Raw genomic sequence first — 15,152 nt, forward strand, 5'->3', positions numbered from 1 at the left:
GCGGGACCGATTTGATTGGTCGGGTGATGGAGACAGGAACTCCTCCTGCCTCTGTCACCCAAATCTCATCCCGATGTCACCACGTCTCGCGACGTGGTGACAATTCTAAAATGGTATGCGCTCGCGCAGTAGCTGTACTGCGCTGAGCGCCAATGGTGGGAAGCTGCGCAGTACAGCTACGGCGCAGAGCGCTAAGGGGTTAAAGAGGTGTTTTGGCTTTTCTGGTACACATCACTGTCAGATGACTTATTGTATTGATTAATGTATGGCCCATTTTCTTTGGTTTATTGAACTGGGTTGCCTGTTGCAAAACTGAGAAGAGCAGGAACATTCAGACGAGGAGAAGCTTTGCTCTCACCTAGGGACGCTTCTCCCAAGAACCCCAGGTGCGCGCATTCCCAGGACGGACTGGGCAAGATGTAAGGAACTGCTCCATGATGGCACAATAAAGGCAGAGGTTCTCCTGTCTTCGTCTGGAATGCTCTTGGGAAGACACACTAGCTCTATCCACCTGTATGGGCTCCTCTGCAGCAGGCACTGAAGAAGGCTGAGGTAGTCTTTGATAGACTGGAGCCTGGCAGGGTAGACTTCGGGTTCTGACTTGCAGTTGTTCCAGACTTAGCTCCTCAGTTCGCTCTGTAAAACGGATGTCAATCTGAGATCAGAGAGATCAGATCACTCAGCGTAGACGGAAGGTCCCGTGCAGACAGGGTGTCTTTGATCTGACCAGACCCTTTTTAAAAGTAGCAAGCAAGCTGCCTCATTCCAATGCAGCTCGGAGGCTAAGGTACGGAACTGGACCGGTCTCCAACCGAGGAGTCCCCTTGACGCAGGGTGCGGTCTAAGAAGAAGACGCCCGGGCAGGTTCCTCAAAGACAGACCGGAATTCAGCAAGGAATGCAGTGAGAGTAGCCATGACCGGATCGTTCCTGACCCAGAGGAAAAGAAGGCTGATCACAAAAGCCACTTTTCCTATTCTGTGGCAAACTGTGAAAGCATCGGTTCAATATAACGTGGCCTCAACGTCATACTTGCTGGGCATAGAAAGACACAGCCTGGGTTCAGCGGTTGACAACACAGCCGTAGTAACGGGAGGCATCACAGGTACTGAACACTGGTGCTGGGTAGACAACAACTGCAGCAACATGGCGTTGACTTGTCCAAGTTGTTGAACAGCAATCTGTTGAGACTATTGAGCCACGACAGTGGTGAGATTAGCCAGGTCAGGTAGCGGAACCTTGGCGGGATCCATGGCCAGATCTTACTGTCAGGATCAGTGATAATGGATCCTCTGTACCACCGCGGACTTAGACGTAGCCGACACCTGGAACTGGAGTCTAAGTGCCACCCGTTTTTCACCAGAGCCCGCCGCAAAGCAGGTTGAACTTGTTGCAGCGTGGTACCACCACCTGGTTCCACAAGTGCGACTTTGTCCAAAAAGGCAAGTTCGTGGTCGGGGACAAGCAGCACAGGATCAGAGTAGGGGGCATAGTGGAAAGTCAGGACAGGCAGCACAGGAGCAAGGTCTGGAATGGAATCGAAGCCACAAAGTGAAATCTGGAAAATCGCAAGGGGCACCAGACAAGCTTTATCTAAGGCTATAAGGTTCAGGTAGGGGACACAGGTAGGGGTTTGGAATTTATCAGAGAAGGCAGTCTGCTAGCGCCAATTATCGCCGCACTTCCCCTTACAGAGTGTGCGCCACAACGTTTCATTGCTTCTTTAGTTTGCTTTGGCAACCATTTCAAAGATCCTGAAAATGAGTCAGACTTCCTCCCAACATCATATCATTAGGTCCTTCATCAATAAGCTCACAGTGTATACTGTCTTCAGTACTCTCTACACAGGTCATTACTGTGTTCCGGAGAATGAGATGATGTCATGACCTTCTCATTCCCTCCTAAAATCCCATGACATTCTCACATGACATGATCCAAACCCCCCACCCCCACTAGCCACTCCACCAGCAACCCTGACTGCAAATAAAATAACTTAGGACACAAACACTGCTGGGCACATGATAAAAATAACCGGGGCCTCATGTGGTTTTGCCCAAAAAGGCATTGTTACACCAAAATGCCTATAAAAAATATTATATGAACAGCAAAATTCTAAATAAACTAATTTTTCAGATAATAGCAAAAAAGTAAACAACAGGGCCTAAAAGGCCCCCGACACACACATTTTAGGGTGAAGGATTTAAATGAGAGGTAGGGTAAAGGTATATATTATTATTTTAGAACTTTTGGGACAAATAATCATAAAAAAAACTTAACTACGAGAGAAAATATTACTCACCAACTGGTGTATCCTCTGATACTAATTCAAATGGTCTTCCATTAAAAACAGGTCTTCTGTTTGCAGTGACTGAAAAACAATATTTAACTTTATATACAGGAAAAATAAAAGAAGGAATAATATGTTCCTGTACAAAACCCTGCAAATGTATAATTATCCAGAACATGGGGCTACACATTCAGCTTCAACTATTGCTTTTATGGAAAAAAAAATTAAACACAGATAACATTTTTAAAATTCTTATGAAAAAAATATAAATTCAGTTGATAAAGCGTGCACAACTAGGCCTGCAGATGCAGGGGGTCAACCAAATGACGGCATCTTATATGCTGGCCATGTAAATGGAACCATAACCACCAATATCTGCAGGACCTGACAAACTTCTAATTAGTATACGGGGCACGAGAAATCTATGGTTTTGACAGTTGGATTTATATTTTCCTAGTCTATTCAATCTCAGGACAAGAAAACAATAGAAGAGCTTGGTTGTGGCTTTATCCCCCTCACCCTATTCAATCCCCCAGCACACTGGGCAAGTCAAGCATATGTATGGGTGGGTCCGGAGAAATGGCAGCTCCACTCCAGCCTCATTTGTTCACTGTTTCACGATGACCTATTGTTCACCTCACTGTAATTAATTAGTTCACTGTTTTTGTACTGAATTAAATGTCCTAGTGGAACAAAAATCAAGACTGAGTAAACCCCAAAGCCTTTAGAATAACATAAAAAATGACTATACTATACATAAGTCAGCCTATGCAGCTAAATGGATAAAAAGCCAAGGAACAGAGTTATCTTTCTTTCTGGCTGTACCAGTGGGGTGTAAAATGTAACTGTCACCCACAGGTGAACTGTGGGCATTACATTGCCATAATGGCAAGATGGTTTACAGAAACGATGAAGTTCCTGCAATGTGCTGTTACATTACAGAACAGAAAGAGACCAAATAGTTGGCACTGATATGAAAGACGCTTTAAATGATTCCCCATTATCCTACTCAATAACTGGTAGAATGATGCAGACCTTTAAGCCCCTTCTACACTGGCGTTTTTCACGCGCGAGTTCTGCGCGTGCATTTGACGCGCAGAACTTGCATTGCACTCTGTCCCATTGTATTCAATGGCTCTTTCTTCATTAGCGTTGTTTTTTACCCGCGTGCTTGCGTTCGTTTGCACGCGTGTCAAAATCGCAGCATGCTCTATTTTTGCGTTTCACACGCGTTTTTCACGCCCCATTCAAGTCTATGGGGACGTATCAAAAACGCATTGCACTCGCGAACATTGCAAGTGCAATGCGAGTGCAATGCGTTTTAAACGTAAGGGTTGCTAGGTGACCAGAATAACAGTATTTCCCCTGCTCGCGAACGATCATTTAATTAAAAAAACACAATGAAGAACAGTGAAGAATAGAATAAAAACAGTGAACACAGTGAACAGTGTTTAAATACATTTGCAATGTGTTCTTCACACATATATTGTTCTTCACATGCTATTTTGGGCGCACCGTTCCGCGCGTATCTCCCGACAAGTAAGCAGATGTGCCGAACATCTGTAATCTATTCTGCACTGTGTTCTGCACTGTGTTTTTCTCTTAAATGATCCTGTGGTCACTGTGTTCACTGTGTTCACTGTTTTTATTCTATTCTTCACTGTTCTTCACATCTGCTAACTTGTCGGGAGATAATATACACGGGGAACAGTGAAGAATAGATCGCAGATGTTTGCAACTTATCAGAAGACATTATTTTTCAATTAAATAACACATTTTAATCCCAAACCATGGTCCCTTTGAAAAATGCTTGAGTCTCCCATTGACTCGCGCGTGAAAAATGCGCCGAAAACGCAAAAAAAACGCTAACAACACGCGCGTGAAAAACGCAAAAACACTAATTACTCCAAGGAAAAATGGAACAAAAACGCAGCCAAAAACGTCAGCTTTTCACGCATTGCACCCTGACGTGAAACGCAACGCTAGTGTGGAAGGGGCCTTAGAGGACTTGATTGGAAAGATGGCAGAAAATGCTGTCACTTTGGCACTACACAACTAGGTGGAGAAGTATCTGCCACTGCGAATAAAAAGCTTTTTAAGTACCTCTTCCTCTTTGCCTTAATGTATTATAAGGCTATTTATTACCTCTAAAAACATGCTCAAAATATTATAAAACAAACAAGAGTATTACCTTGGCAACCACCATTCATAAGGAGGAAAGGGAGCAGGAAAAGGAACCAGATCATTTTCCCAGCATTTGTGTCCTATAAACAGAAAAAGGTACATGAAGCCATTGTAAACTACTTTCTGTCATGGCCTCCTGTGAAGAAATAGCATTGTACGTTATCGTGTGGTGGAGGAAGAGGACTGATTACGCTAGTCTGGATGGTCAATCCCCATGACACCTTGGGCCCCAAAGCATCTGTACATACAAGGCACATGGTAATTAATCCTGAGCCCTCTCCAAACAGGACGGGTGTCTGCTGTATTACACAACAAATAGGACATTGCAAAAAAGTATATAAAAGAGTCATATCACAACCTTTCCCTAGAACAATAATAAATAAATAAATAAATAAATAAAATAATAACTATTTTAGACAACCTTGCAACCCAAAAGACTTGATCCATCTCATGGTCCAATCTCAGAGACTGCACACATTGCACATGATGGGAGTCCATGCATCATACAGAAATATGATACAAGGACTCCCTGTCTGCTGGACGAACTTAAACGGTGGTACTTACAGTGCAGGCATAATGCAGGCACAGTGCAGGCGTAGCAGCCGGCATACAGGGAAGACATTTGTTTGCAGGACACCTTACTGCAATTGTCATGGGTTTACACATCAGTAAAGGGTTAACATATTTTAAACTTCTCATTTTGTATCTCTGTCACAGTGAACAAGAAACAGCTAAATTTCACTAATTGAAGACCAGCAGCACAATGGATTGTCTCTGCGTTTAAATTTGTTTTTATTTTGCCAAATGACTAAAAGTTCCTGATTTGCCATTTTATGACACCCGTAACCGTTTATTCTATAGATTAAGGGTGTGTGTATGGATATATACTACAACATGCCATCACACTATGTAATCTTGCAACAATAGTACCTGTAAAGTAGTGGGATATAATAGGCAGCATATGATTAGTCAGTTGTAGTTGTAGTAAATTTGTTTTTTATGGAAATTGAATATGCATTGGGCTGCGAGCAAGAATGATAGGAGACAAATTGTAAAGATTACCGTATATGTCGGCGTATAAGACGACTGGGCGTATAAGACGACCCCCAACTTCTGCCCTAAAAATATAGAATTTGGTATATACTCACTGTATAAGACTACCCCTCTCCCAAATGAAAAAAAGTCTGCTTAAAACTTTGCAAAACAAACAAGAGAGCAAGTGCCTGGTGATCATAACTGTAAGCTGCGATATTAATGAAGATCCGACATGCTTCTGTAAGTGCCGCCTGCGACCCCCAGCTCTGTGATGCCGACCGCTGTGACAGGGCGGCTGCATTAGCATACAGCGTGCCGCCCCGTCAGCGCGTACTAAGCCTCTTCTAATGACTGTGAGAGGCGGACTGCCGCGCATGCGCGGCGGTCCCAGGAAGCGGCTCTCTGCGCGCTGACGGGGAAAAAAAACACCTCACACAGTGCGGCCCCCGTATATCCGGCGTATAAGACGACCCCCCACTGTAGCCATTATTTTAAGGGGTTAAAAAGTAGTCTTATACGCCAGTATATACAGTAGATGAAATTTTATAAAGATAGATGAAAATAAAATTCTAAAGAACAAGTTTTTTTTGTTCCCACTGTACATTGGATATCACCAATGAAAATTTGGATAAAGAGTAATAAACAGTGATTTCAGAATACACAAATAATAAACAAAGTGATGTCACACTACATAGATAATAAACCAGAAAATGTATTTGGAACAGTATTTGTACATTTCTTGCTACAAAAGTTATTTGTGGAAAAATGTATGTATATCTTTATTATTTATTAGGCAGAAGCCATGGAGTCCTTGCATCATAGTGACATATGATGCAGGGACTCCCTCTCTGCTACCTGAACTGAAGTGCAGACGCTGTAATAACTGTGCTGCTGTTTGGGCGGCAGACAGGGACTCCTTGCATCACATTTCTGTATGATACAAGGACTCCCTTCCACTGCACTGTTCCCAGTCCTTACATCGGACCAAAAAGTGAGACACAGGTTGAGGATTTTTCCCACTCTAAAATAGTTTAATAGAAACTGGGGTGAAGGAAAAACAAATGGTTATCAGAAAAGTTTTCCTCCTGCCTCCTATATTCTTAAAAAAAATAGTTGATTTCATCCCCATATATTTTAAAGATCTTATTTTACAATATTTCCTTTAAATCGTTCTGTAGAGCACATTATAGCATATGAGTTGTGCTTTTAAATTGTATACAATTTTTACTCTATGCTATTCAGTATTCTACTGCAATATACAGAACGTTACACGAGTAAATATGATTAGATACCAGTGACGCATAAGGAAGAAACAAAGAAAAAAGGTCACAGAGAAACTGACATAATAAATTCTTACAGTGGCTGTTTAGTTTAGTCAAGCTAATTTTAAATACCCTATTTAACCCCTTAACTCTGAGGCCCTTTTTCATTTTTGCATTTTCATTTTTTACTCCCCACATTCAAAAATGTATAACTTTTTTATGTTTCCATGTAAGCTGCCAGAGGGCTTGTTTTCTGCGTAACAAATTGCACTTCATAGTGACAGTATGTAATATTCCATGCCATGTACTGGGAAGCGGGGAAAATTCAAAATGCAGTAAAATTGGTGAAAAAATGCATTTGCGCCATTTTCTTGTGGGCTTGGAATTTACGGTTTTCACTGTGTTCCCTAAATGACATGTCTACTTTATTCTTTGGGTTGCTACAATCACAGGGATAGCAAATTTGTATAGGTTTTATAATGTTAAAATAAAAATTAAAACCTATACAAAAGAAAAAAAGTTTTTATTTTGCCATCTTCTGGCGCTAATAACTTTTTCATACTTCTGTGTATGGAGCTGTGGGTGGTGTCATTTTTTTCAACTTTTTATGATGTTTTCAATGCTACCATTTTTAGGACTGTACGGCCTATTACATTTTTTATATTTTTCAAAATGGCAAAAAAAATGCCATTTTCGACATCAGTCGCTATTTTCCGTTACGGGGTTAAACGCAGTGAAAACCGTTATTATATTTTGATAGATCAGGCATTTTTGGACACGGCGATACCTAATGTGTTCATGATTTGTACTGTTTATTTATATTTATATGTCTTATAGGGAAAGGGGGGGGGGTGATTTTAATTTTTAGGTGAGCCCTCTCCTTTCACCCACACCAGTACTACTACGTCACTTGTCAGTAAGGGATTAAGAACTGTAAAATAAGAAATGATAAAAGAACATCTCTCACTAAACAGGATGGTGTAACCTGATGATAAAAATATCAAAAATTATGGTCAACTCTTTCAAGGTTAGTTATTAAAATGGTGTATTCTAATAACAACAATAACTTGTATTACATCTCTCAACGTTTTCTATTACATAATTTCATTTGTTCCCGTCTTAATGTAATGTATATTGACCCCTTCTTGATTGTAAAGCATCAGGAATTAAGGAATTAATGATGCTCTATAAATAAATATCAATATTCATATAGATCTAATATTGTAACCTATCAAAATCAAGAATATGCTGACAGGCACACTATGGGGCACCTGTACCTTTTCTTCCTGTTTTTTCTTCTTTTTTATTCAACTTTTCTTGGCACCTCCTTTCAATGTTTGCCATGGTCTAGTTTCCTGCAGTGTTCTCTGAGTTATCACCCAATTACAGATGTGGAAGTTGCAAATAAAGTTGCAAATTTTGTGCCAATCCATACCTGCTCTTAACAGGTGTAGAAAATAGGTAATGGGTAAGATTGAAACTTTTTAAGGACTTTTTCGCAATTTTTGTTCAAGAAGTCGCAACTTCACTAAAGACCTTAATTCAGATATATTAAAAAAAAGGTAAAACTCATCTAACCAGCAGAAAAGCAGAAGAGGAAAAAAGATGCCAGGAGCACAAAGCGAAAACAAAGATAGATGTGATCCTGAGTGTTATCCAAGAACATGTAAAAATCGAGGTGCGTATATACAGTAATCATTTACCTGGGCACAGCAGGAATTCCCACATTATAATTCCCTAATATAATTGCAGAATATACTAATAAATGCCAAGGTAATTCAGCTGTGACTTACTGGCCCACATTTACTAAAGGTTGTGCGCCAGTTTTCTGGTGGACTTTTCTCTTTCCTTTCATAAGCTGCTTGCACATGTATTTATGAAGTGCCGCTCCGGTGCTCAGTCTGACCGTGCGCCACATTTATCATGCAAAGTCTGACAGAAGTGTGTCGCAATCCCCGTGTTAAAGGTGCACCAAAAAAAGTGGTGCACTCTGCCAAGGTAGTGCGGGAGACGTCAGATTCATGAAGAATGTGCACCACAATTCATGAATCTGGTGCACCCTGCACACTCCACAGGTAAACTGCACATAGTACAGACTGCACTGTTTTTAATAAATGTGAGGCATTGTAATACTGTATAACTAATACTTTTCCATATAATGGATATTCTCAATTTGGGGTAAGTCTCTGTAATTTATTGTTGAATTAAAATACAAATAAAATTAGAGTATGGGACAATGTAAAAGGATGGAATCCGTTTATAGTAAAGGGGTAAATTTGAATATGGAAATCTCATAAAGGTTCTTGAGATAAGAGAAGTAAAACTACAAATATAGAGAAAAATATAGATAAAATATAAAAAAGATCAGAACTTGTATTATGTTAATTAAATAAATAGGGTTTAGGATACCATAGGAACCCTTCTACTGACAATAAGAGGTCTTCATACCTGTAAATTGATACCACATATTGCATGGATCCCACCTTTGGCTGATAAATGTGACAGTTGAAGCCAGAGGTGAAAAGGGAAGGAAAAGCTTTAAGGAGAAGCAGATACTTATCTCCTCTTTGTTATGTTTTATCAAAGATAATATCAAAATTACATGTCATCCTAACGTCAATATTCCAAATTTCAAAAGAAAGTCTCAAACCTGTAACTCTGAGATAGTCGTTCCTCTTCTGGTGGCAACAATATAAGGACCTTTGTATCCTTCACTCACTCCTTCACATCATACGTACATCAATCATTAACTGTGGATAATCAGCAGGAATAATTACCATCTCCACCTACTTCTGGTAAGAACAGCTTGGCCTCTATAACTAGTGTTTAGAGAATCCCTCCCTATCTGTACTACACATAACATTGCCCTTACATAAACATGGCCATTCCTGTTCATGCGGCGCCCTACAGATGGTTACTGAACTATGTAAGGCATATATATTTTAGGGATATTTTAGCTCATTTGATCCTTTTTGCTGAGAAAAGTTGACCTGTGGGGAGTTCCACACCCTGGCTGCCTCGGGTGCCTTGTTTTTGAGCGTTCTGATGGGTTTGATATGATTCACATATAGGTCTATTGTATTCTTCCCTGGTTCACTTGAGCTGGTTGTTTATAGGGAAATAGCCCATTCTATGTACGTATAATTCTTGGTTGATATTATACTATATGTGTGCTATCTAAGGATTAACAAACAACATTCTGCTTATCTTCTTTTGGGGTGTCAATGTGTTTTTGGGGTGAACACATCATATTCACCCTATAGAGTCTTTTGAGTGTACTTTGCTACACTTTTTAAGTGTTTTTAATTGTACTGTCTGGACTATGTCATTGCTTGTATATGTTTTCATCAATAAAACTTAGAATTTGTATGGATTACTGTGATTCAGTTGTGACACGGCTTTTTTTTTGCTTATGCCATATACATGCAGTCCCCGGGTTACATACAAGATAGGGTCTGTAGGTTTGTTCTTAAGTTGAGTTTGTATGTAAGTCGGAACTGTATATTTTATCATTGTAATCCCAGCCAGAACTTTTTTGGTCTCTGTGACAATTGGATTTTAAAAATGTTGAGTTGTCATAAGAATCAATATTAACACTAAAGCTTCATTACAGACACCTGTGATATCTGTTACAGTTCTTTATTGTAGCCTAGGACTAAAGTACAGTAAATTACCAATATCCAGGGGTCCGTTTGTAACTAGGGGTCGTATGTAAGTCGAGTGTTCTTAAGTAGGGGACCGCCTGTACTTGGTTTTGTGTCTAACCAGTGGATTTATAATTTGCTGTGCAGGACCTATGATTTTTCTGTTGAGTTCCACAAATCTGATATTGATGACCTATCCTTAGGACGCTTCATCAATATTTCTGCCCTGAAAATCACCTTAACCCCTTAGCGCTCTGCGCCGTAGCTGTACTGCGCTGAGTCCCGCGATTAGCGCTCAGCGCAGTACAGCTACTGCGCAGAGCCGATGCCGCTTCAGCGCTGCATAGCAGCCGAACCGGCATCATTAGCCGCGGGATTTCAGCGGTAATCTACCGCTGACATCCCTGGCTAACACCCGCGGTCAGAGTGGGCTCCGATCGCGGGTGTTAAACCCGTTAAATGCCGCGGTCAACGCGACCGCGGCATTTAACATGCCTTCTGGGGGTCTTTACCCCACGATCGCCCCCCCCCCCCCCGCACCGTTTTCGGGGGGGGGGCGATCGCTGTTTTGGCTCCTCTGGGGTCCGATCGGGACCCCAGAGAAGCCTGGAGGGTTTACCTTTAAGATGGCGTCTGTGAACAACATGTCCCGCAAAAAACAAGCCATCAAGCAGCTCTGTAGCCAAAAACGTAACAATGTTATGCCACTTGGAAGACAGCGATGCAAAAATGATAGATTTTTCCCCACATTAGGGTTTTATTTGGCAAATTTAGTAAAACATAAGAAAAAATATTCATGTCTGGTATCCCCGTAATCGTATCGACCCATAGAATAAAGATAACATGATTATTAGGATATACGGTGAACACGAAAAAAAAAAAAAAGTAAAAAATCCAGTACAGAATTGATGCTTTTCTACTCATGACCTCAAAAAAAGTTCCAAAATTTTCAACAATAGGTGATACCAACCCCAAAATGGTAACACTGGAAAAAGAATCTCGACCCGCAAAAAAAATGCCGTCACATGGCCCAAATAACGGAAAAGCGAAAATTTTATAGCCTTCAAAAGGGGGCAACCAGAAAACTAAAATCCTGGCAGCTGCAGGGTGCTCCTTCCCTTCTGCGCCTCGCTGTGCCCCCATAACACAAGTAACGGCCACATGTGGGGGGTCGCTGCACTCAGGAGAAATTGTAGAACAAATTTTATGGTGAGTTTTCTCTTTTTATCTTTTGGAAATGTGTAAATTTTAGGGCTAAATGAACGTATAGCCGACAAAATTTGACCATTCTAAATTTCACCGCCATTTTGATTCAATTACTATGAAGATCTCAAGGGGTTAACAATCTTTGTAAATGCTGTTTCTGATAGTTTGAGGGGTGCAGATTTGAAAATGGGTTGGTTATATAGGGGGTTTTGTTGCTAAATAAGTAAAATTTGATTTCAAACAGTATTTATCCCCAAAATAGTCAATTCCGAAAATACGGAAAATCGCTATTCGATTTGTAAGCCGCGTGACGTCAAAATAAATTATCCAAACATTTCAAAAATTATGAAAATGTAAAGTAAACAAATGGGAAATGTTATTCTGCAAGTTATTTAGGTGGTAAATCTATCTGCCTGAAAACGCGGTGATTTTGAATTTCGAAAATGGTAAATTTTGCTAAAAATTCATCATTTTTTTCTTTTTTTTGTAAATAAACGCAAAACTTATCAGCCAAAATTTACCACTAAAATGAAGTACAACATGTGGGGAAAAAACAATCTCAGAATCGCTTTGATAAGTAACAGTGTTCAAAAGTTATTACCACAGGAAGAGACACTGGTCAAATTTTAAAAAAAAGTTGCGAGCCTTAACCTGCAAACAGGCTGCGTCCTTAAGGGGTTAAAATTTGATGTGTTTGTAGAGTAGGCAACTATACATGTATTGTCAAGACGGATCCCCGGTGAGTAGAAGAAAATGTTTTAACTTTTTAAAACTTTCACTTTGTTAAATAACATTATACACATCAACCAAAATTTATTATTCAAAATAAATTTCTTAAAATCCCTTTAGTAAATTAAAATGGGCAAATGATATAATGGCATGAAGTGACACATTGTCAGATTATAAAAAATGGGGCTCAACCTTTAAGATCAACATTACATCCTCAAGGGGTTTAATATATACATTTGTGTGTCTGGTACAGTCTGCCATTTAAAAAAAAAATACATTGGGGGGGATTTCACCATGTATCTCAGATTCCGCAGGTTCTAGCTAGAAAACACCTGTAGTTTGCAAGTGCCAGATTTATCACTGTGATGATGAATTTTGGTGCTGTATAAGACTGTTGGTTTCTAATTCAGACCTACTTTTAGTTGGTCTAAACTGTGCACCAAAATTGTGTGTGCACAGAGAAATGTCCCACAAGCCACACCCCTTTCTCATGAGGGCACGCCCATCTCATATAAGGCCACACCCCCTCAATCGGACTAGTCGGGAAAGATCCAAAAAATGGTCTAAAAGCCCTAATATCTGTGGTGCAGAGCATTTTAGACAGTGTTTTTGGCAAATGCGTTTATAAACCCCCCCACCCCCCCCACCTCGTTGTGGCTGCGGATTACTAACATATTGCAGCAAATGACATACCATAGCTTTTCATTTTACCCCAACAATACATAACAGGCCTTCTGTGAGTTTAAACAGTGCAAACTTGATTCAGGAATTGTGCCGCACGTTCTGCATGAATCTGGGGCTCTCTGCATTGCTTCGACAGAGTGCGCTAACTTTTTTTTTGGTGCACCTATAACATGGGTCGTGCAACACATTTCTGTGGGACTCTGCATGATAAATGTGGCGCACGGTCCAATTGAGCACCGGAACGCCCCCTTCAGTAAATAAATTTGTGGTGTGTGAAGAATAGTGCAGCTGCAACATAAAAGGGTCTTGTGCGACACATATTTGGTGCGGACAGTTTTTAAATGCACATGCAAACAGTTTGAACATAAAGTCCAACAGAAAACTGGCGCAAGGTCCATAGTAAATGTGCCCCAATATCTGTCACACTGACCATTGGAGGTAATGCAGTACTCTATGTTAATTACAAGCCGTGACCAGGTGCCATAGACCTCTATGGGGCCATTATCTCACCGCAAATTGTGCTGCTGGATCACCGGCCCCCATACATTCCTGTGCATGAAGCCTTAGTCTGTTATACCAAGAAACAAGCCTGCAATGAAATAATAGGTGTGTCCTATGTCCAAAGGCCACAACTTCCTTTACGTGTATGTTCATAATTAGGACATGCTAATTGCACAGCAACAAGACAATCATCGGTTACTGCACATTCCAGCAGACATTATGTAGACTTATTACTACGCCACATCACGATCTGAGAAAATATCAGACCGCCTTGTGGTTTAAAAATAAAAAATAAAACAATTTGTGAGCACATGAAATGAAATGTTTTTTCAATGTTTTAATATCTCTGCTCGAAATATTTTAGAATTCTCACAAGACCAAGAATTAAATGGGGCTAGAAAAGCTTTGTAGGTGTCCAAGTAGTACCACATCTACCATAAAGCCAGTTGGGCCTTCGGCCTCAGAATGGCAGCATACAGTAAATTAGAGGGTGCAACATGAGGTAAATCCTGTTTATTTAGGTCTTTTTTATTTAACACCTCAATAGTGACATCATCGGGGGCGGCGATCAGTTGCCATGACAGCCTCCGGTCTTCCTATTCATTACAATGTGCGATTTGCATGAATGAAAAGAGGAGGAACATCCCCATATACTGCCATACTGTTGTATGCCAGTATATGGTAGGATCAATCAGGCAACCTAGGGTTAAAGTACCCTAGGGGGTCTGAAAAATAGTAAAAAAAAATGTAAATAAAAAAAAAAAATCAAATCCCCCCTTTATAGAATCATATAAACAGAAATAAACAGAAAAAATCATAAACATGTTAGGTATCAGCGTGTCCCAAAATGTCAGATCTATCAAAATATACACAGCGTTTGACCCCATAACAGAAAATAGCATCCAAAGTCAAAAATACCACTTTTTGCCATTGTGAAAAAATATTTAAAAATTAAATTTTTATACAGGTTTTAATTTTTGTAAATGCATTAAAACATTCTAAAACCTATATAAATTTGGTATCGTGATCGCACCGACCCAAAGAATGATGTGGGCATGTCATTTGGGGCGCACAGTGAAAGAGGTAAAATCTTTTTAGCCATTGCTAACTGCAAAATAAATGGCAGGATGCTCTGTATACAGCAGCCACAACACATAGGGGGTCATTTACTAAGGGCCCGATTTGCGTTTTCCCGAAGTGTTACCCGAATATTTCCGATTTGCGCAGATTTCCCCTGAATTGCCACAGGATTTTGGCGCACGCGATCGGCATGCATACAACGGAAATCGGAAGGAAGTGGCCGAACGAAAACCCAACAGATTCGGAAAAAGCGCTGCATTTAAAAAAAAAAATCTGTTGTGGAGCTTGCACTTACCTTCACTCAGCCCGGCTCGGTGAACTCCAGCGTGTTCCGATGCTTTTCAGCGCAGCAGCACCACCTGGTGGACGGCGGCGAAACTACCTTAATAAATCCCGGTCGGACCCGAATCCAGCGCAGAGAACGCACCGCTGGATCGCGAATGGGCAGGGTTAGTAAATCTGCCCCATGGAGTTACTGGATAAAGCCATTAGCAAAATGAGTCCTCCTTCTTCAGCCGATATAGCAACCTCTGGGTTCAAG

At 40.5% G+C, this 15,152-nt stretch overlaps 1 protein-coding gene across 4 annotated transcripts in view; it reads right to left on the minus strand.

Annotated features, from left to right (window-relative positions):
* Window positions 1-15,152, minus strand: part of CDHR2 (cadherin related family member 2) — a 104,533-nt gene that overhangs the window by 78,967 nt on the left and 10,414 nt on the right. For 2 of the 4 annotated variants that reach the window (XM_072146252.1, XM_072146251.1), the window contains exons 2-3: window positions 4,478-4,550; window positions 2,299-2,367 (exon numbers count right to left, since the gene is read on the minus strand). In XM_072146252.1, coding sequence (XP_072002353.1) covers window positions 2,299-2,367; window positions 4,478-4,550 — 142 coding nt within the window. Of the gene's footprint in view, window positions 1-2,298; window positions 2,368-4,477; window positions 4,551-5,532; window positions 5,589-9,417; window positions 9,492-15,152 lie in introns of those variants that run through there. The other 2 variants (XM_072146254.1, XM_072146253.1) reach the window with 2 other exon arrangements.

Source organism: Engystomops pustulosus, chromosome 4, assembly GCF_040894005.1.
Source record: "Engystomops pustulosus chromosome 4, aEngPut4.maternal, whole genome shotgun sequence".
Classification (NCBI taxonomy): domain Eukaryota; kingdom Metazoa; phylum Chordata; class Amphibia; order Anura; family Leptodactylidae; genus Engystomops; species Engystomops pustulosus.